This window comes from Phalaenopsis equestris, unplaced genomic scaffold (assembly GCF_001263595.1).
Source record: "Phalaenopsis equestris unplaced genomic scaffold, ASM126359v1 Scaffold236011, whole genome shotgun sequence".
NCBI classification, from domain to species: Eukaryota; Viridiplantae; Streptophyta; class Magnoliopsida; order Asparagales; family Orchidaceae; genus Phalaenopsis; species Phalaenopsis equestris.
The window spans coordinates 72063-95183 of record NW_018253858.1 but is presented as its reverse complement, the minus strand read 5'-3'; the positions used below and the strand labels follow the sequence as shown (position 1 = coordinate 95183).

The 23121-nt window shown below is 33.0% G+C and overlaps 1 protein-coding gene across 3 annotated transcripts in view; it reads left to right on the top strand.

The window, feature by feature from the left end:
* The window catches only part of LOC110039261 (endoribonuclease Dicer homolog 4), a 131791-nt gene extending 119938 nt beyond the window's left edge, over positions 1–11853 (top strand). For all 3 annotated transcript variants that reach the window (XM_020744268.1, XM_020744267.1, XM_020744269.1), the window contains 4 exons: positions 10208–10537; positions 10645–11002; positions 11128–11242; positions 11427–11853. In XM_020744268.1, the coding sequence (XP_020599927.1) occupies positions 10208–10537; positions 10645–11002; positions 11128–11242; positions 11427–11583 (960 nt within the window). In that variant the 3' untranslated portion in view covers positions 11584–11853. The remainder of the gene's footprint in view (positions 1–10207; positions 10538–10644; positions 11003–11127; positions 11243–11426) is intronic.
* The last annotated feature ends 11268 nt before the right edge of the window (positions 11854–23121 follow it).

Below are 23121 nucleotides of genomic sequence, written 5' to 3'. Positions count from 1 at the left end.
AAAGTCTGTAGGACCTGATGATATCCCAATTGAAGTGTGGAAATATTTGGGAGATTTGGGAGTTTCTTGGCTTACTAAACTCTTTAATATTATTTAAAAAACTAAAAAGATGCCTGAGGAGTGGAGGAAGAGTATTTTGGTCCCCATTTATAAGAATAAAGGGGATGCACAAGATTGTGCAAATTATAGAGGAATTAAGTTGATGTGTCATATTTTAAAGTTATGGGAGAGGGTAATTGAACATAAGTTCAGACGCATTATAAAGATTTCTCATAATCAATTTGGATTTTTGTTGGGCAAGTCTACTATGGAAGCTATACAGTTATTAAGAAATTGATGGAGAAGTTCAGAGATAATTAGGAGAATCTACATTTGATTTTTATTGATTTAGAAAAAGATTACGATAAGGTTCCAAGAGATATCCTTTGGAGAGTTCTTGTGAAGAAAGATGTTGATATGACTTATATTGAAGTCATTAAAGATATGTATGCTAGAGTTATTACTTGTGTTCGAACTGAAGGAGGATTGACCAAATATTTTCCTATTTCTGTTGGATTACATGTTGGATTACATCAGGGATCGGCTTTAAGCTCATATCTTTTTGCTTTAGTTATGGATGGGCTTACTGAACATCTACAGGAGGATGTACCTTGGTGTATGCTTTTTGTTGATGATATCCTTCTCGTGGATAAAACGAGAGATAAAACCTAGGAAAAACTTGAATTATCGAGGTTTACATTAGAGTCTAAAGGCCTTCATTTAAGTAGAACTAAAACTGAATACATTGAATGTAATTTTAGTAGTAGTAGCTCTAATGACAGAAGTATGACTTTAGGTGATCAAATTATTAAAAGTTGTGAACGTTTTAGATATCTTGGGTTTGTTGTTCAAAGCGATAGTGATATAGATGAGGATGTTAATAGTAGAATTCAAGTTGGTTTGTTGAAGTGGAGGAATGCTTCGGGCCTGGTGTTGTGATAGAAAAGTACCGCTTAGACTGAAAGGAAAATTTTATAAGACGGTGGTGAGGCCTGCAATGTTCTATGGCGCTGAATGTTGGCCTTTAAACGAGAAGCATAATAATAAGTTAAGTGTTGCCGAGATGAGAATGATTAGGTGGATGAGTGGCTTTACACTTAGAGACAAAATGTGAAATGATTATATCCGTGATAGGGTTGGTGTAGCCCCTGTTACGAACAAAATTAGAGAAAGTTGTCTTAGATGGTTTGGTCACATTAAACATCGACCACCTGATGATTCGATTAGGAGAGTAGATGTTTTAGATTCGACTTGTGCTAAGAAAGGTAGAGGTAGACCTAGGAAGGCTTGGGCTTATTGTATAAAAAATGATCTTAATTTACTAGAACTAAATGAAAATATGGAACTAAATAGGACGCAATGGAGAAAAAGGATTCACGTAGCCGACCCTACGCAGTGCGATTAAGGCTTTGTTGTTGTTGTTGTTGTTGTATTCTTAGTTTTAGTGCTCTTACTAGGAGATTCTAAAAGAACGAGTGGAAAAACATATATCATCGTACAACATTACTTTATGCTGTAGCTTTATTTATTGAAAAGCTCTGTAGAAAATTTTTATTGACAGCCTGTTGTTTCATTTTTAATTCAGGTTGTGTGCGTGTTATTTTGCTCCAGATATAAAACATTTCCTCATTTTTTTAAAAAATAAACTTTGACTGTCTTGTCTAGCTTGCTTTGTTTTCTCTTAAAAATAATTTTGATTTGTGTGGAAAATGCATTTTAAAATTTTCTATTCTGTATGTGCACTTTAAAGTGATGATCACATCTTTTTCTCTTCATGGACATAGAGAGAACTGTACGTGTTTATGCCCACATTTTTTTGGAACAATTAATGAGTTAGATATGGGCTGCGATGGGTGAATGAACTAAACTTGAGAAAAAATGGGTTGTGGAGGAAAGGTGAAAAACCCCAAGTTTGAGAGTTCTCTAAAGAAATATATATAATAGAGCTGTTGTCTGACCAAGTATTTTCCTATTTCACTTTTCTTACATCGGGATTGGCTTTAAATCCATATCTTTTTGCTTTAGTTGTGGTTGTTCTTACTAGACATAGACAGGAGACTGTACTTTTGTGTATACTTTTCGTGGATGATATCCTTATTGTGGATAAGCCTAGAAAGAGAGTTCAGAAAAAATCTTGAATTATGGAGGTCAAATTTAGAGTCTAAAAGCTTTCATTTGAGTAAATTTAAATGTGAATACATGAAGTATAATTTTCTAATAGTAAATTTAGTAGTGGATTGTAACAATGAGTGATCAAGTAATTAGAAAGAGTGATCATTTTAGATATCTTACGTCTATTATTCAAAGTTATGGTGGTATAAATGGGGATGTTATTAGAAGAACTCAAGTTGGTGGTTGAAGTGGAGGAATGCATCATGCTTATTGTAGAAAAGTACTGCTTAAACTTAAAGTAATATTTTATGAGATGATGGTGAGATCTACAATGCTTTATGGCTTTGGATGTTGGCCTGTAAAGGAGAAGCATAAAATTAAGCGTTGTTTAAATGAGAATGCTCAGATGGATTAGTGGCTTTACACGTCGAGAGGATATGCGAAATGAATTTATCAGTGAAAGCATTGGAGTAGCTCCAGTGGCAGAAGAGATTAGAGAGAGCCGCCTTAAATGTTGACTAGTGATGACCCAGTTCGTAGAGTAGTTGTTTTATATTTGACCTATGTGTAGAAAGATAGAGGTATATCTAAAATGATGTGGCCATGTTGTATAAAAAATGATCTTAATTTATTAGAATTAAATTAAAACATGACACTCAATATGATTCAATGGAGATAAAGGATTTATGTGGCTGATTCCACTTAGTGGGATAAATGCTTGTTGTTGTTGCTGTTGTTGTAATATCATAGACAAAGAGAGGGAGAGTCCTGGTGAAAATGCTTGGCTGCTACAAAGAAGTTATCCTGATGCAGTCCTCCATCTTGTTATCATCTAACATTTATAAAATTTTCCTCAGGTGGACTTTTTTTCTTTCTTTCACATGTTGGATGCACATAAAGTTGTGGTCACCCTTTCGGTCCAGATATAGGTCAGCCTATCTTTTGAATGAATACTCGCCTCATTGGCTAGCTTCAAGGCATGCATTGCTGATGCTAGGATGTTCCATGTCAGTTTTGGCATTGTGCACTTATACATGTTTGCACAATCTGGTTTGGATACCAGAGAAGTTATCATCTTGATTGAGCACTACATATCATTTGTTATCAAGGTGGAAATAGAGGATTGGACAGTATTTATTCCTTTCTATTAATATTATTAACAGTTCAATACATCTTTTGAAATAAACGAGCCACTAAATAATAAATTTTGTTCATCATATATAAATCATTCCTAAACCCACATCTTTTCTAGCTTTTTGAATTTCCAAATTTTATAATTCCCCCTCATTTTGTAGTTCTGTCAATGAGAAAGAAGTGTGAAATGAAATTGGAATATTCAATCAGCAGTCATGTTATCATTGTGATTGAGTTTAAAGAATGTTGTGCATTGCAAGCTTGTTCATATTGATCTTTTATGGGGTGTGATTCTTTTGATGCAATGCCCAACAAACATTTTAGCATCCTTTGCATATTAAACGTGACCATTCTTGTCATGCCATTCCTTGTGACGCACCTTTGTCAATTAGATTAGCAGGCCCTTGCTTTCTGTCGTATCTTTTTATGCCTTGCTTCTTATTGTGCTACTTTATAATAGTCATTTACGGAATCTGTAAATAATCCTAATTAATTATGGGATCAATGCTCACATTTTCCGTCTCTCTTCTAAAAGCTATAACCATTTTGATAAGGTGGTTCACTTTCCTTCTTTAGTTTTGGTCCCATTAAGTGCGCTTTGCTGTCTTGAACAAGCCTTGTTTTTAGTGGGTGCCAAGCAATCATTATTGATCACTTTTCCAAATTGGGTACCAAAGTTGTATGTCTTTCAGAAATTTCTTCATTCTTTCATCAGTTTGAAAGCCAAATTATGCCGAACAATTGCTAGGAAAGATTGAAAATGTGTTACAATAATAAACAAACTGGATTAATAGCTTAATTTAGATACAAGAATGGCCCACAATTTTTACCACTTAATTTTTCTTGAACATAGACCTAACCTGGATTAATTTCAGCTTCTAGACATCTAATGCCATCATTTGTTAAACTTTGTGATATATATATATATATATATATATATAGCTCCCTTTTGAACCGGTGAGTTCAGGCATCCAGCCCCATGAGAACTCATCTGCTAGTTATTCTGTCCCTAGAATGGGTTGCACATGCCTGCAGCCCATAAAAATATAGTTCCCGGAGCCTGCAGTCACTCGAGAAAGGCTGAAGGTATAGGACAACCAACCTTGGCAAGGTGTTGGACACCACTATGGTCTCCTTCTATGCCAGTTTTCCTAAATTTAGGGGGCAATCCACCCCAAGGAAAGGAAAACGCCACCCTCTCTCTCATTTTTAACCCGAAAACAAGTAGAACTCACGAAAGACCCCTAACCCTTCTAAAATATGGGTATTTATAGAGAACACTAAGGGCTCTAAAGGAACCTTAATTACGAAATTCCCCCTTATAAACTAAAAGGCATAAGAAAAAGATATATAAAAAATTAAAAACTAAAAAAAAAAAAAAATAAAAGACCAATCCTAATAACGGTATCATGCTTCCCGTGTAGGAGGAGAATCATCCTTGATGTCAATTTCTCTATCAGTTTAAAACTAGGGTGAAAGATCGGCTATGTTGAAGGTGGTTGAAATATTCATATCCCCTTGGCAATTCAATTTTATTAGCATTTTCTCCTTTACATTTAATGAAATGAAATGGTCCATCAGCTTTAGGTTTTGTTAGTTTAGTAAAAGAATCCGGAGAAAATCATTTTGGTTTTAAATGAATCCAAACTTGGTCACCCTCCTTAAAAGTAATTGAAGTGCGAGATTTGCTTGCCTCTGACATTGTGAATTTTTCTTTCTAATCATATTATGAACTTATTAGTGTATTTTTTAAATATCTTCAAATTGTTTGTTTGCATCAGAACTTTATTCAGAAGTGGTAACCATTGGTGTTAAATTCAAAGGATTAATGAGATTCTTATTATATGTGATCCAAATAGTTTCGACCTATAGTTGGTAATAGATCTCCTATAAGCAAACTCAGTTTAGGCTAATGTGAGGTCTCATTTCTTTATGTTTTTTTCTAAAAAAAAATTATAATAATTTTTCTAGATTTTGATTGACTTTTTTTGTTTGAACATTCGCTTAAGGATAAGCTGTGGATTTAAATTGAAGTTTGATGCCCAAGTTTCCCATTAAGTCATCCAAAAATAATTAAGAAAACACATATCACTAGAAACTCTATGATCGTCATCGATCATGACTACACTTGTTCTCCGTCGTCCTCTGCTATTATCAGATTTGCCCGATAGTCCCATTTTCAACCTCTTGGACCACCACAACCATGACCACGGCCTCCAAACTGTCCATGTCCACCCGTCTCTCTCCTTAGGTGCTCTAGAACAGATCTTGCTCAAATGGCCTACTTCCCCCAGTTGTAGCACTTGCACGTCTCCCCTTAGACACCTGACATACCTGAGCTCGAGATAGCCAAGGTTGATCGCGTGCCTGGAAGTCCACTTTACTAGAAATGTAGCCTCATCTGACTCTCCTCTTGTATCATTGTAGTGATGACCTCATCCAATTAAAGGGATCGTTGCTCGGCTAGGAGGAATGAGCTCCTCAAATCAAAGGCTAGGTTCAAATGAGCTAGAAATTGCATCGTTCTCTTCTGTGCAAATATCTCTCCATTCTTGCATCCTAGATCACCGCAGCGATATTTATGAGAAGTGATCATGTTCTTCCCACGGCCGCTCTAGATCCATGAAGTACTCCTGAATCGATTTATCACTCTGTATCATTGGCTCTATTTTACACTAAATCTGAAACACCCTCATGTGGTTCTCATTTTTAGCATAGATCTTAAGTTTCAATCTGATGTCCCTTACATTTCAAATGTCATTTACTGATGAGGCAATTAATGAAACCATCGAATTGAGTAGCCATGTATAAAGCAAGGCATGTGTGATCTTCTACTTACCCCCCTCAGCACAGTCAATCTTTGGCTCATTCCCTGTCAGATATATTTTTAGTCTCTTCCCTATTAGAGCAACATCGGCTGACGTGACCAATTCAAATACGTAGCTAGTTCATTAAATTCCAATTCCATGGGAAGGAGATCTATCTTCACCTTGGAGCTCATGTTGAGGCAGTGGCTCACGTCGAGAGACAAGCTCGTTGTATGAGCTCAACCAAGACCTTGAGAACTCCAGGTTCTATCTTCTCCAAAAGCTTCAATCTTTTACCTCTTGCACTATCTCCATCTCATGACATCCTCATTCACAAGGATCCAAGTCTAGCTCACACAAATCACACGTGAATTTGATCCTTCATTTTTGTATGTTTCGATCATGTTTGTGATCATGTCGCAACTCCCTTTTCAGATCTGCTATCACGTCGTGACCTCCCTAGTTAGCTCTAATCGTGACAGTGTCACGAGGGTTCAAGCCGTGATCCTGTCATTGTCGTCCGAGTTAGCTTTAGTAGCGGATTATTCTCGAGCATGGAGCAGAAGAATGAGGAAAATGGGTGTTCTGAGTCTCTATATGTCAATACCGACTCGTCGAATCGAGCAACACCAATGGCGACTTGGTTAGGACTCTAGTATTATAAAAAATAATTGCTTTGAAAAACTTAGTTCATTTCATTAATAATTTGAGCTTATATGGAGCCTTACAATTTTTTTACAAATAAATTCCTGGACTTCCTTTATTTACAAACAAAACCATAAATTAGATATAAATCATATTACACTTATAGAGCCAGAATGGAAAAAATCTTTTGATATGTAAATGTATCTTTTCATTAAAATATAGAGCCAGTGGAAGCCTTTGGAATTAATTATCGAGAAACATTTGATTCTATTACAAAAAAGAATAGTGTACATTTTTATTCTTCTTGCGATTAATTTTGGATGATTCATACAATAGTATGCTATGAAGAATATTTTTTTACACGGGACATTGGACATTGAAGTAGAAATTTATATAGTTATTCCACCAAGATGCAATTGCTCTTTTCCTTTGCAAAAAATTAAACTAAGAAAGGCATTTAACGCTCCCAGTCAATCCTGAAGAGCATGGTTTATCAAATTTACAAGTAATGAATGGAGATAAAACCAAAGTAAAGGAGACTATAATCTCTTCGCAAGTAGTTCGTTAATGAAAAAATTCTTATTTGCATTATATTTTATGATACAATTATTATAGAAGATTACTTTGAAAAAAAGTAATCACTAAAAAAAAAGAAATGGTTGAAGGATTTGAAATCTAAAAATTGAGCAAACTCAAATAATTTTTGGATATAGAAGTTGTTTAATTAAAACTTGAAATATTTTATCTCTTAAAAAAAATATGTTATAAACCTGCTCTTTAAAATGAAGATGACTAATTGTAAACTATTTGAAACTAGAGAACTGGGCCAATAAATTGACATAGATGAAGGAACAGAAGTGAGCAGAGGGGAATATCAAATATTAAAACTAGCATATTTATCACATAAACGCCTTTACATTTCTTTTTGCACTAAGCCTCATAAGTCAGTTTATATATAACTCTCAAGAATCTCACTTCCAAGTAACTTACAAAATTCTTAGGTATCTTAAATTAACTTCAAGAAAGGGAAATCTCTATAGAAAAATTGAATGCTTTATAACTAAGAAGTTATACCTACTATGTGAGATCAATAATAAATAGAAGATCCACTTTAGGATACCGCACATTTTTTAGAGAAAATCTTAAAACATATAGATGCATTAAACAACAATGGGAAGAGCCTATGAAGATATGTGTGACAATAAATATTCCATTTGCATTACTCATAATTTTATATAAATATGTGGAGGTGAATAGATATTTTGTAAAAGAAAATTATGAATTTGAATTGTTTTGTATATTCACCATAAGGCTCAACATTCTCGCATTCAGGAATATTTTAAGCAAATTTGGAGTGATTGATCTCTACCGTCCAGTTTAATGGGAATATTAAATGGTTATCAGAACAAGAAAATACTAGATAAGGAAAATCAAAGGCTATGGATTCATTGCTTACATGAAAATACCTCTCTCATGGTTTAATATACAATAAAATGAAAGAAAGGGAACACGAATTGTTCCCTTAGCATCAATCAACAATCCTTGAATAGATTAAAGAACATGATATCTAAGTGTAATTTATTTTTATTTTGTTTGTTATTGTAATTATTTATTTTCTTGATCTTTCAATGTAATTTTATACATAATACTCATTTAAAGAATGAATAAACTAAGCTTTCCTGGCCCCTTCTTTCTACAAAGGTTGTTGAGAGTATTAATAGTAGTTATGGTGATGATTGTGGTTTTGTGGATTGACGTGGTGGTGGCAGTTGAGGATTTTACAACAGCTTATTCTTTGTTGAATGGCAAAGTGAAGAGGATGATGTAAGGGTTGAAGGGGCCAGGGAACTCTTTTCATTCAGAGAAAATTGACCTCTGTTAATTCAAACTAATTTTCTCTCTAAGATAATGATAGAACTAAGGAACTTATTTTATGTTAAAGAGGGAAGGTAATTTGATGAGGGGGTGATAAATATAAGGCAACCTGAATAAGTTTTATGCAATGGCATTGATTATTCTTCCTTTTTTTTTTGTAGCTACTATATCGGTTAGAAAAACCTTTTTGGGGAAGAGCGCCTTTTGTTGTTTGGTCAATAAATATCATATATCTATGCATCTCCCTTCTCTTTTGTGGATCGGTAAGATTGAAGGAAAATTATGCAATTCAAGAATACCGACACCTGTTCCACATACGGACTGGTAGGATGTGGTACATAAATTCAGTAATACCCAAGTACAATTTGACGCCATACGAGCAATTGAAAAATTCACTAGGCGAGCATTCTTTCTCTGTCTCACCGTTAATAGACCTGGAGATGGTGCTAATATGAACCTTATTCCTGTATTATGTTAATTTCTTCCACTCCAAACATAATGTGGCCATTCATTCATGTAATTCATAGCTGTTGATGGGATCCTATTTTGTTTTATTTACCCAATTGCCCACATGTCAAGCAAAACAAACTGTCATGAAGGCTAGACACATAACATGCTCTCTTTTTCACTAGGTAACCAACTTATGCACGTGTTTGGAAAGTGATTCGACTGTAGATTATAACTAGTAGAAGCATTCATCTAAGGACCAAAGCTAGGAGGAAGGCTAATCAACATGAAGCTTTGTTGTAGGAGATGAATTTAATTTTTCCATGCGATCCGACTTTTGTGCCTTCGACCATTTGTGGACTTACAGTGCAATTAAAAATGTAAAAAACAATGTTATGTAAATAATTACTTCTGTGACACAATTAAATATTTAATTATGGAGTATGGCTGTTAGTAGCTTTGTAGGTTGATGGTGAAGTGTAAGAGATGAATGTTGGAATACCTTTGATTGATTTGTTTGCTAAGCAGTGGAAAGGCACTTTGTTTGTGGAAGCGATCTTCTGACTTCAAAATGAGCCAATTTTGCTAGAGTCGATTGGAAATCTGGAGTAATTGGATTGTCTTTACAGATGTCATTTGCTTATACAAGATGAAAAGAGTGGAAAGTGCCACTTCTATGATGAACAGCTCAAATAACTGAGTGGAAGTAGCTTTGTTAGCAATAACTTTAAGGTGATGTAGTCATTTTCTATTTTTGTGAAGCCAGACAGGCCCTATTGCCTGTAACCACATTGAAGAAAATTTATTGGTCATATTTACTTGTGAGGTTAGTACGGTCATATTTGATTTTCCTTGGGGTAGATTGATAGCAAGCTTTTTTGACTTTTTCAAGTGGATGATTACCGAGTTAAAGTAAATGAACTTACAGGAAGTTTAGATAACGTTGTTAGTGTCAAAGTGGATTCTCCAGTGCATTCGCATGTGACCTCTCTTGAAATTTGTAACTTTTAATATGAGTTATGGAATGTTTTTACTGCTTCTTCAGTTTTAATTACTGAGTTTGAATTTGACTTGCATGCAATTTTGTTGTTTCCATCATTATTCTGCATCTCAATTCTGCTAACCGCTGAATGTCGGATGTTATGCAGGTACTCAGTGACCTTGTTGAATCATATATTGGTGCCAGAATTCTTGACGCAGGATTCAACTTGAGAGAAGTTTGGAAAGTAATGTTGACGCTGTTCGAACCTATATTGAGCTTTAATAACCTCACCATTAATCCTGTCAGAGAACTTCGCGAGCTTTGTCAACAAAAAAACTTCTGTCTGAGGTTGCCACAGCCAGTGAAAGAAGGAGGATGCTACTTAGTGAAAGTGGAAGTTGATATTGGAGATGAGCAGTTGACCACCAGTACAACCAATCACAATTCCAAGGCTGGCAGAAGGCTGGCCGCTCAAAAAGCACTTGCCAAGTTAAAGGTAGACTGACATGAGCATTTGTTCTGAGTTTTGTGCAACTTATCTTCTATGAATTAACAGTGTGGATTGACTTTGTTTTTTAATTTCTTTCTTGTATGATCTTGTAGGATCTTGGTTACAAACACAAACACAAGTCATTAGAGGAGGTTTTGAGGTCAACTCGTAAAAAGGATCCAGAACTGATAGGATACAATGAAGATCCCTTGGACACGACGAATTTAGATGGCTATATGATTCCAGTGGGGAAATTAGTAATCCAGGAAACAAACACGACTTCAATAGGGTTGGGCGACCAAAATGCAGAAGCTTTGTTGCCGTACGAGAGTGTTCTTAAGGTGCAACCCTCTCTTTCAGATACAAGCCCTCCAGCAAAGAATGGCGAAACTCGACAGCATGAGAAAGATTTTTTGCAATGTTTCGATAGTAATAAAGTAACAGAAAGTAGTGTTCAGGAGAATCGTGATGGTATGCGGATATAATGTTCAGAATGGCTGCTCCTTTATTTTACCTCGAGACAATCTGGTTGCTTGTCAACGATTTATAAAACTGGCAATTTTTATTAATCTTACCCTTTCTACTTATCTTTGTAGATGTTGACCGTAAGAAATCAGCCAAGTCACGATTATTAGAAATCTGTGCTACATACTATTGGAGCCCCCCTTTGTTCAAATGCTGCAAGGAGGAAGGACCATGCCACCTAAAAATGTAACAGTACAACACTGAAACTTTTTCTATCAAGCGAAATGACAGTAATATTCATTCAGCAGTGCAGCAAAACGAAAAAAATCAAAACTATGATTTTAAAAGCACGATTAAAAAAGATTGTGTAACTTTTAGGTTCAAAAAATTTCTCTTTTTCCTTGGACGCTGACTCTGAATTTCAAAACAGGTTCACCTTCAAGGTTACCATTCAAATCGAGGGAGCCGCTTGTACAGTTTTGGAGTGTTACAGCGAATCAAGGCCACGGAAGAGAGCTGCGGAAGAGCAAGCTGCTGAAGGAGCATTATGGTACCTTGAACAGCTAGGGTATATTCCTAAAACCTAATGGAATCGAAACCATTTCAAGATTTCTTTTTTTTTTATATGGAAACCTTGAAGTATCTGGCAAAATTACTTTGGGACTGAAAAGACTCAGCCTCATTCAAAATGCAAGCAGTGTCTCGAGTCCATGGTTGCTTGAAAATGAAGTTTTTGTTTGTAATTTTGTAGATCTGTTCAGCTTGGTCTGAAGTTTTGGTTGTGAAGTTTGATTCATGGATGGCCTCCTCGGCTCAAGTAATCAGCTTGACAACTGGATGCTTCTTTGTATTTCCCTTGGCTATTTATGAGGTCTAAAGCCCTCGTCATAACTCAAAACATTAGTTTATTTTTGCTTTTGTTGAATCAAATTAAATCAAAGGGGACCTTAGTGCGATTCAATTCAAATTTAAGATGAATCAAATAATAATTATTTTTAGCTATGAATCTATTATTATTAGTTTAAAAAATAATATTAAAAATATTAAATACTTTTTTAATTAGTTTTGTAATTTTGATTTGTGGCATAAATAAGCTTTGTTAATTTTTTTCATTTATTTGTTTATATGACTTCATTATTTTTAAAAAAAAAATTAATTGAATCAGATTGAAGTAAACCTTAATGCCATTCACCTCAATATTTGACTGCTCAATTTATAATTTTTTTTTTAACAATGAATCTGGTTTAATGAGTATATAAATAACAACTTAAAAATGATAAATTGATTTTTGTATAAAGTAATAAGTTGCATCCATTTGTATATTATGTATTTAATTATTTGACTATATAATATTTAAAAATAATAACATAATATAACTATTTGTTTGATCATTTATACAATTGAGAAAAAAATTCAAACTAACAATTAAAATATACACATAGGAAAAATTATATTAAATATTCAGATTTAGTTTTAAGCTTCTAATCGATGTATCAATGTATGGTTTTTAGCATATCAAAAAATGAATGTCATAATATGATTTTTAATGCTTCTTATGACCTAAGCATGGGCTAAGGAGGATGGGACCTTGTTTATCAATAAAAGCATGGGTTTTTCCGGGAAAACAACGAGAAACTACATGACCGAGGTCATAGAAGTATGAACCTTTCATGTCTGAAAAATTTCACAAAGCTCTAGTTTTTTTTTTTCTTTCAGTTTTAGGATTTCGAGCTTTCCATTCCTTTAAATGAACTTATGAACTAGAGTTATCAATTTAATAAACTTGAATTTCACCTATTAGAAATATCGTGGCACTTTCTTCGTAGGATTGATACGCATACTCTAAATTTGCATATAACTTGATATGTGTACTTGTGTGAGTAATCAAATTGCCTTATAATAGTGTCAGCCATCAAGTGTCTCAATAAAACAAATCTAAATGTTATGCATCTGAATATAAAAATTTAGGAAAATCAACATACATTCTGCACAATTCCTACATATTTTGGCATGTAACACCTAAAGTTTGATGTTTATATTTATAATATTTTAAAACTAAAATTTATGCATGAATATGTACATTTCTTAAAAAAAAAAAAAAAAAAAAAAAAAAAAAAGTTTGTCTTGGTCTTATCTTCTATGCAAAGTCAATGATTTTATGTCGGTAAACGCCCCCAAGGTTTATGTATTAGGTATGTGAAGTTTTGTGTTATGTATCTTAACCGGTTCTTTCTTTTCTTTTCTTTTCTTTTTCTATTTTAAAAAGCATTTCGTTTCCAGCCGGCGCAAGCAGTGACGGACAGAAGCTCTATTCTGACGAACTTCATACATTAAAATTCATTTTTTTAAAAAAAAGTGACGTTAGAAGTTGAAATTTGAAAGAGTAAATAAAGCAAATTTACTTGTGTTTTCTGAACATTTTATTAGGAGAAAAATTCTAGGTTTGGTTTGATCCTTTCCTCTGAAAACATCAAGATTAAATAATTAGGATATATTTCAATCCTCTTGCATTGGGGTTTATGCCATTGATATTTAATTACTTGGTCAACAAGAACAATTCTAGGATAAGAAACAAAGGCTATTTTCTTATATCTTTGCTATAAATATGCCTCAAGTGGATCATTTAATAGTTATTTCATTTATTTCCATAAATTTATAATTTTAAAAAAAAAGAACATTGTTTAAACTGCATTATGCATCATATAATAGAAAAAATAAGAACTATCATGCTCTTCTAACAAAATCTTTATTTTAATCTATTTGAACTTTATTCTATTTATTTTGAATGAGTATAATACAAGGTTTAATTGATTATTGATATAATATGCTAATATTAAAATATATTTAATCATTTTAAAATTCATATATAATATAATTTTGATTGAAATATTTTGATCAATTTTATCTCCCATAATTTATTCCCTCTTGTGTGCATGCAAAATTTTTTTAATAATTGTGGATGCACTTCTACTTCAATGTAGAAATAAAAAACAGTATTACAACAAAATTTTACTAGTACAAAAAAAAATTAGAATTAGTACAAAAACGATTTTAATAAAAAAAAAAAAGAAATATTTGGTGTCAGGGTTGCCATATAACACCCCTCAAATTAAGAATGATTTATTTAATGGTAGTTTGGTTAAGAGAAAACGCGACATTCATGTTGTAAGAAAATACTCATGAAGCTCGAATTTATATGCCTAACTTGTCAAGAAACAAGTGAAGCTTATATTTATATTGTGAAGAAGAGAATAGAAGAAATAATGAGTTGAATAGGACCAAATCCAAGGGACAATTCACCCTTATAAAGTCAACAATTTATATGGAAAAAAGAGTTGCTGGAGAATAAAAATGCTCTAGAAAGTTGGCCCAACACTAAACTTAATGAACTCACTAATGTTCTCCACCAAGATTTTTAATATTTGAAAACCATTTCAAACAGCAATTTCTTGGTGACTTCAAACTATTATTAATTGTGTTGCCAGCTAGTTTTTCTACAATAACTTATTTAAAGTGTTGTGTTTTTTTCAGCGTTATTTTTTCAAATATTTTTTTATCTTGTGATTAGAGCTAGGGGAAGTGTTGACTTCAAAAAATAATAATTGCATATATTTTTATAATAGAAAGCAGAAAGTGTTTACAATATGGGGAAATTCCATGAATAAAGTTACAAATCAACTTTTCAGGTCAATCATCTAGTTTGACCAATTCGCTTAGCATTATGAGCCAACCAATTTATTGAGACAAGTCTTTGAGGCAATTCAAAAAAACAAATTCAATTGTCATCTGCAACAAAACTTACAATGAGTTAGCCCTGGCAAGTCATATCAACTTCAACAACATGTCCATGACAAGGGACAAATAAGTTGTGAAAGCCTAAAGTCATATATTTAACTATTTTGATATGTATTTTTATTTTGTGCTTCTTATGATACTCCTTCTATTTCTTGTATAGTGTTATATATAGCATACTTGGGGTTACCCAATCTATAAATAGAAGTCGCCATCACAAAGTAGACAAAGATTTTTGGAGAACTTTCAGGATACTTTTTAGTGAAATTTAAGAAATTCTAGGTGATTGATTCCTAGGGATTCTATACAAAGCTCTATATAACCACTCTTTAATAGTAATAAAATATTGGTGATTTTCTCTCTTCCTATTGATTTTATTTCCCTTTTATGGTTATTTAGTTCTTACACTGATCTTTTATAAGTAGTACATCTATAAACTTTGTGGGTTCCAACATTCTCAAAGGTACGATAGATAAGTAGTTATTCACCAAATTCAACCAAGCCATGGAGATCATTCTGCTAATAAAAAATGCACAAGAGAGTTTTTTTGGCACAAAAAAGAACAATGAATTAAATTAGCAAATGATGGTGATGATCACGGAAGTCATAGAGCGTGATCTGAGGCACTACATGCCTAGTTACAAATTTATTCCTTAGAATTAGCGGTAAATAGAAGAAGAGACCCAATATCCATGACATAAAAATTCTACCAGCTTCTCCAATAAAGAAAGGTAAGATATGCTACCCCAACACCATTGACTCCTCTCCTTTTGATTATGAAAGAGAGAGAAAGGAGGCAAAATATTACTTATAGGAGACGCCTACTAGAGAATACATTAAATAGGAAGATAGTCATGGTGGGGGCATAAAAAAATTTTAAATATTTAGCCCTAAAATATTACAAATGGAGGTCTAATCTTGTTGATCATATATAGCATCATTCAACTTAGGGGTATGGTTACTACAAATTAATGAGAGACATAAGTGGTATATAGTCCTCACGACTCTCAAAGATTCTACTCTTTATTGATTTAACAACTTCTAGTTCCTAGAAGTCATAAAAGATTTTGCAAGCATCATTAATGAAATTGTTAGAATGTAAGAGAATAATTAAGGAGTTTTATAACTCACTTCTAATAGAAAATGTTGGAGGTCAAAGATCTAGAACAAGTAGTCACTCGTGATGCATTAAATCAGAGCATGAGATAAAGTATGTTCTATTAATATCTTAGGTTATAATGCTAGAGAATAATAGCCAAATTTTTTGAGGTTGCTAATGATCATATCTTTGCGAAAGAGTGCAACTTGCTACCCAGCACCTCAATTTTGAATCAACTAGAGTAGCATCCATGAAAGTAGAGTTTTCATTTTTTTAATTAGGAGGTTTTTGGTTGCCTTGCATAATGTGGGGTGAGGAGAAACATTGAGAAGCTCCAACTTCATCCATTTTAGAGGGAAACTAGTTTTGAAGAAACATTATTTGATCATCATGCTAAAAGGAGGTCACCACCACCCACCTATCATCCACGAGCTACAACTCCAATGAGCGTATTGATAATTTAAATTTGAAGCCATCTAAAATAAAAAGTATTTCTATAGACTTGCAGATATAAAAGCTGAAGGTTAATTGCATAACCCAAGTAAATATATTGTGTAACACAAAGAATCTGGATATAAAGAGATATAAACATTTAAAAATAATGATTGAAGGAATGATCAAATCAGAAAAGCTAAATGAATTCATCACTCATGAGGAAAACAAAATAATAAAAGGAAATACACCGCCAAAGAAGGTCACAATGAACCAAATCTACCAGAAGCTATCCACATATTAAGTGCAGTCCCAATCATTCTTGGAGTGTATGGCCTAAAAGCTATTCAGTAATTGTGCCTTACATGACTATGGTTGGTTTAGGAGAACTTGACAAGTTCTTCTAACCTATCGATAGCTAGTTATCCTCCCATCATCTTAACAGACAATGATCTTATTGTAAAATGAAGCATGCATAATAAGATAATTTAGGTCATAATGTTAATCATATATTATCAAATTGGTAGCATTCTTATAGGCACGGAAAGTAAAATAAACATTCTTGTTCACATTCTTTTTGGATGATGCTCTCATGTCTTCCTCTTACATTTCCCCATTCAACTAATCTCTTCTTAAGTCCATTTTAACACCCCAAATTAGTAAACAAAATGAAAATAAGAAAGAATGATAGAGGTAGGTATTAGAAAGAACAATATGAACATAATAAGAAGAGACAAGGAAAAGATATCCATAGGTGGTCTTTATAGGATGAATAAAAGATAGAATACCAAAAAAGATCAAACTAATTCACCTTATAAATCCTAAAGTAATCTATGGTTGTTCCAAATATATAACCAATGAATTAAATTTATTTTTCTAAGTATATACTTGTTAAGTGAGAAAAAACAGCAAAACTATTTATCATAATATATTTTTATTTCATATTTTTTATTAAGTATTATAAAAATTTTAATTTTTTTTGTGTAAGAAAACCATAGGAAGATTTTTTATAAGAAGAACTAAAGTTATTAGAAAGAGCGTCGCAGAGCGTCGCAATACCACCTCCGCAGCCAAAGCACCATGTTGGAAATTTTCTCAATAAATTTTTTGAGACTAGGGTTTGATAATATCACAACACTTATATAGTGCAAAATAACACTATCCTCCAAAGCACCACAATGTTATATATGATGGAGCAAGGAGCCAAATGATAGAGAGCTCAGTGCTTTAATGTTGACACTTGAGCACTGTAACAAGCACTATAGTACGGTAACCTGATTGTCGCAGTGTGATGACTTGACCAAAATTGTTACTCAATTCAAATAAAAAAATGAAGGCAAGAAATTTTGTTAACATTCCTAAAAAAGTTTAAAATAGGCTTTATGTACATTAGATGGGGGTCTAGTCTTATTTTGGAGTCTCAATGTAGGACAGGTGTGTGTTTGTGTGTGTGTGAGAGAGAGAGAGAGTGAGTGAGTGAGTGTGTAGAGTGTATGGAACATAAGCTTAACAAAGAAAAAGAGAGTGCATAGATATAAAGTGAAACAAACCTATAGAATTTTAGAATAATTCATTAGCCAAAGAACGATCTGAAATAGAATTCCTAGTGCATTTAATTCTACTTTATTTGTTTGTATTACTATACTCTGCATTTTGTGCAAAAGTATATGAGGCTATTATTCATTTGAATTTTTGAATTATTAATTTAATTTCTTATGATTATGTTTTGTGATTGTGATCTATTGAAAGTACTTATTTACTTGTCTACCAATATAATTTAGCAAGTTATTATGGTCATACACATGTTAAAAAAAATTTAGAGTTAAGAATATCAGTAAAGTCAAAATTTTCTAATGGAGATTGGTAACAAAGATTTTGAATAATAGAAATATATATACTAAACTTTATGAATCACATAGGATAATTTAGCAAGTTATTAAATATGACCTCACATATGTATCTTGATAGCTGAAATAATATATCATAGATCTTCTGAATCCTTAGTACAAATATACAAATGTTAATTATAATGCATGTTAAGATATACTTGCAAGTAATTCTCATTAAGGCATTACAACCAACATCAAGTCAATCATCTAAGATGGAGATTTGGCATCATGGTGCTAACTCTCGTAAAGCTACATGTGAGCAGTGTGCTAGTGAGAATAGAACAAAATGCAAGGTGACAATGGAACTAAATTCAACATGGTTTACATAATATGAATTCCTAAGCTAAGTGTGAGCAATCATAAACAGATCAAATGATATGTTAGGTATGAGTACTATGTAAGGTACAAGTACACAAATAAATGCTAAGTGTGAGTATTATACTAGGTATAAGTATTCACTTCAAATAACATGTAAAGATACATGTAATTTGTCTGCTAAGTATGACCATGCAAGAAAAATAAGCATACATGAAATGAAAACAAAAATACTATGACCATGCAAGAAAAATAAGCATACATGAAATGCAAACAAAAATACTATGGGATGCACAACCTATTAGGTGAGATGATTATGTTGACATAAACATAGTATATTTATTACAATGCTTGGTGAAATCACATATTCTAGGTGAAGTCACAATATACTTACAATAATGTATGAAGTAACGATCACATATTCTAGGTGAAGTCACAATATACTTACGATAATGTATGAAGTAACTGACGAAAGGAAAATATATTGAAATTTTCATACCTATTTTATACTAATTTTGATGATATTTCACTTTAAAAAAAGATATTTTTGATATTTTGTTGCAGGTATGATGAATTATGGTCATTGGAGCAAAAAGATGCAAAAATGAGCGAATTTAGAGCGAAAAGGACCAAAATATGAAGATTTTAACTAGGGCGCCGACAGCTAGCCCAACAGCGCCGACGGCGAGATTTTCCCGAGACTCCAGCCAAATATTTTAGAAGGCCCATCGAAGGCGCCCTTGAGGTCGTCGACGACGAGATCGGTGGTTAATTCAAAAGGTGCATTGAATGTGGATAATTTTTGGAGGGAGGCTTAGACAACTCTTGGGAAAACTCTTCTACAACTTTAAAAGATGATTTTGGCCGAAAATAGAGGAGGCTCTGGAGGTTAGACAGGTTCTAGTAGTGTGTAGAGAGTTTACTTTAGAATTAGAGATAACTGTTATTTACTTGTTGTAGTTTGTATGACTTTACTTTTATATATAAATTTCGAGTTTTGTTGTGTCTTCCCCATGAGTTCTGAGTAGTTTTCTCTATCTTTCTCCTTGTCTTGAGATTTTGTGAAATAGTGATTTGAATTGGTTGAGCCTTGAAAATATTAAAGAAGTTGTGATGATCTTTTCACTTCAATCTTAATTTACTTTGCCAATTGATTTGTTAAAATATGTTGAGTTTTACAATTAAAGTGAAGATTATATCCAAGATTCAGAAAGGTCAAAACCCTTAGAAGTTGGGTGCAAATAAATAAGAAAATAAAATTATCGGACGTAGAATTGGAGATTTTAGAGTGACAGACTAAAATCCCCAATTTGGTCCTATCGTTTGGGTGTTGAAGTGTAGATGTTAGACCTCACGTGAGGGGAACGTGGGAGCTTCGAAGTGAGAGTCAGTACCTCCCAGCCTAGCCGCAGATTCAGTAACCAAGCATAAGATTAGTCAATGTCCTTTATGCTTGGACCAAAGGGTAAAGAATAAGTATGCTCCTATTTGGTACAATCTAATTTGAACTGATTCACTTTATCCATTCACTTTAATTTCTTGAAAAGGAGAATGATGCTTTCTTATATATTGAATTTCACATTAGAAACTTTATTAGTAGATTTAGTTATTTAGGAGTTATTAAAATTACATATTTATTTCAATTACCTATTAGTGACAGATAAGCAATTTGAATTATACTATTGTGATTAAGTATTGATTTTCTAAAATCTTAGTTCGTAGTCTCTAATATTACTCCATGTGGGATCGATATCTAGGACTCCCTTAGAGCCCTATATTACTTGAGCGATGTGTATACTTGCGTTGATAAGTGTGACTTTACCATTATTGAATATTTTATATATACATCTTTATCAAATCTATAACCGTTGTCAAGTTTTTGGTGCAGTTGCTAAGGAATTAAATCTTCTAGCAGCAGTGTTAAATATTTGTATTTTTAAGCATATATAAAGTCGCTGTCAGTAACAATGTTAAATAACATGGTTTAGCTACGTGTACAAGATAATCATGGCATACATAGTCACATTAGGTGATGAGATTATGTCAAACATACATGATAACTAGGGTAAAAATGACTTGTCCACATGAAGTGATACAACGCATGTCAAATGCAAATAATGGAGAGGGTATAACACATAGGTGGCGTTTGAAAGCTTGCCAATCCTATGAAGTATAAAAGCATAATAACTTGAACATGTGGGCACACATGCTTCATGTAAGATAAAAAAGAGATAAATGAAAATACACAAGGTGATGCGCATTCACAAGCATTATATAAATATATTTTGTGTAATCGTTCAAAATTCACACAAACTCATGGAAATGTATACATGCCTACTTCAAGATGAAATCAACCCTAACTCTACTTGATGGTAAAATCCACCTTTCTTAATTAATCATACATGGTTTGGGCGCAAGATGATGAGATGTACCAACATGTTACTATACATGATATCAACATGTCCACCTTCATTTGCTTGACTTGACCATGAGAAGTATTTAAAAAGAAAATTCTCATAACTTATAGAATGAAAATCAAAGGGGCATTCATTCTCTAAGCACAAAATCTCCATGGCATGATAACAATGGAGCTATCAATGCAAATGTAAGATTATTAGCCTCATATCATTAGGTCTAAAAATCTAAAACCTGGTTAACAAAATAGGTGAAGGAAATTGCTTCGGAGAAATTTGGGAAACGTATGAGCCAAAAAAAGACATCCTAACCTATAATTTTTTTTTTTCTAATATTAGCTAATCTTAAAACTCTAATATCAGTTTTGAGGAGGTTTATAAAATTAAGAACAAAGAGAAAAGAAAGTTTCATCACCACGATGTTTAATGTTGCTAGTCTCTTCCTTATCAAACTCCTCTTTAGACAAGGAAGTAGATGACTTCTCCTCCACCAACGTTTCTTTCATTTGAAGATATTAAGAAGAAGAAATCTCTTCAAACAATCACTCTCGCAAGATTTGAGATGGGTGGAAGTAACCTTGCTTTCAATTCAAGAAAAATGGAAGTGAAACAAAAATATAAGGAAGAGGTTTAGTTCAATTTTCTCTTAAGGGTTTTTCTCTTACGAGAGCTCTCTCCACAGTCTAAAAAATACTCCAAGAACAACTAAAAACTATAAAGAATAAATGCCCTAAGTTTAGCCCTCTTCAACATGCTTTCCCTCCATAATTCCTTGAAAAATAATATTTAATCCACCTAGAGTCCATGTTATTGGTCTATTTGAAGTTTAGGGGTCAAATTCCCTTTTCATTGCACCATCCATGAATTTCCCATGCCCAATCACGAGTGCAAGTGGGTTGGGTTGATCCAAAAGTTAACAAAATTAGCTAAACTTGAAAAGAGCCTGGTGTGGTCACACTAGAGCTTATGTAATTAAGTCAGTCCCTCAGTTGAATTGGCATGGTTACGCTCGTATATGACATGATCACGCTAGTTCTGGAGTGCTTATTCAAGTTTATGGCATTTTCATGCCAATTCAAGCTCAATTTTTATGCCAAAAATAGGCCTCGAGAAGTTTTTTATGGATGTCTTGGACATGGGAAGATATACATAAAGGAAATAAAGTTTTATAACCTTTAATTAGTCATCATACATGTAATTCATCCAAAATTGATGCCAATAATCTTGACCACTGATAATAAGAATGACAGAATTTGGAAAAGAAAAATCAATATTAGCATGTATACTACCTCTTGCAAATTTTAAACGAGAATTTTTTGTAGTTAGGGGGTCTACAACAAGAGGAAAAACTATTTTATTGGCTATTTTGGAGATGTCACGCTTCGTCCAACAACACGACTTGAGATTAAAAAGTTTTACACATATCTGAACATCTCTAAAATCCTTATTAGTTGGTCTAAAAACATGTGTTTATTGCTTCAAAATAAACGATTTCCATAAATAAAATAAGGGACGTCCAATAAAATCATGTCAAAGTCCTCTGAGAAATTAAATTTAAACGGGAATAAACCCTCAATAAGAGAAAGAAGATCAACCAATCTTTTCAATTTCAAAACTTTTTAATAACTTGCATGTCAAAGTCCTCTGAGCAATTAAATTTAAACAGGAATAAACCCTCAATAAGAGAAAGAAGATCAACCAATCTTTTCAGTTTTAGAACTTTTTAATAACTTGCAAAGGATTTCCATAAAACAATCATTTAACCTAAGCATGTTCGATAAGAGTTAAACCCCACTTTTTTGAGCCCTCATTAATCTCATCATTAGAGAAAAATACTATCTCAACTGCACTCTACAAATATGAGAGATTAAAAATAGAAGTAGTGAGATGATAAGAAATCAAACTATTCTGATTTAAAGCTCATGAAGCACCAAAAAGAGAACGTGAAAAAGTCGCTACTATAAGAATAAAAGCAGAAACATCCATGACATTTAAAATAGGGCAAAGCACTAAAAAACCTTAATGGAAACCAACAGAGAGGAGAAGCAAGAGTAACCCTAAATTTCCTCAAGGCTAGAAAAGAAAATGGAAAGACTCACCAAATCACAGAGGAAGCCAAAAATCACCTCCAAAAGGCACACACAAGCACACATGAAAAAAGCACTAATTTTTTTAATCAATCTT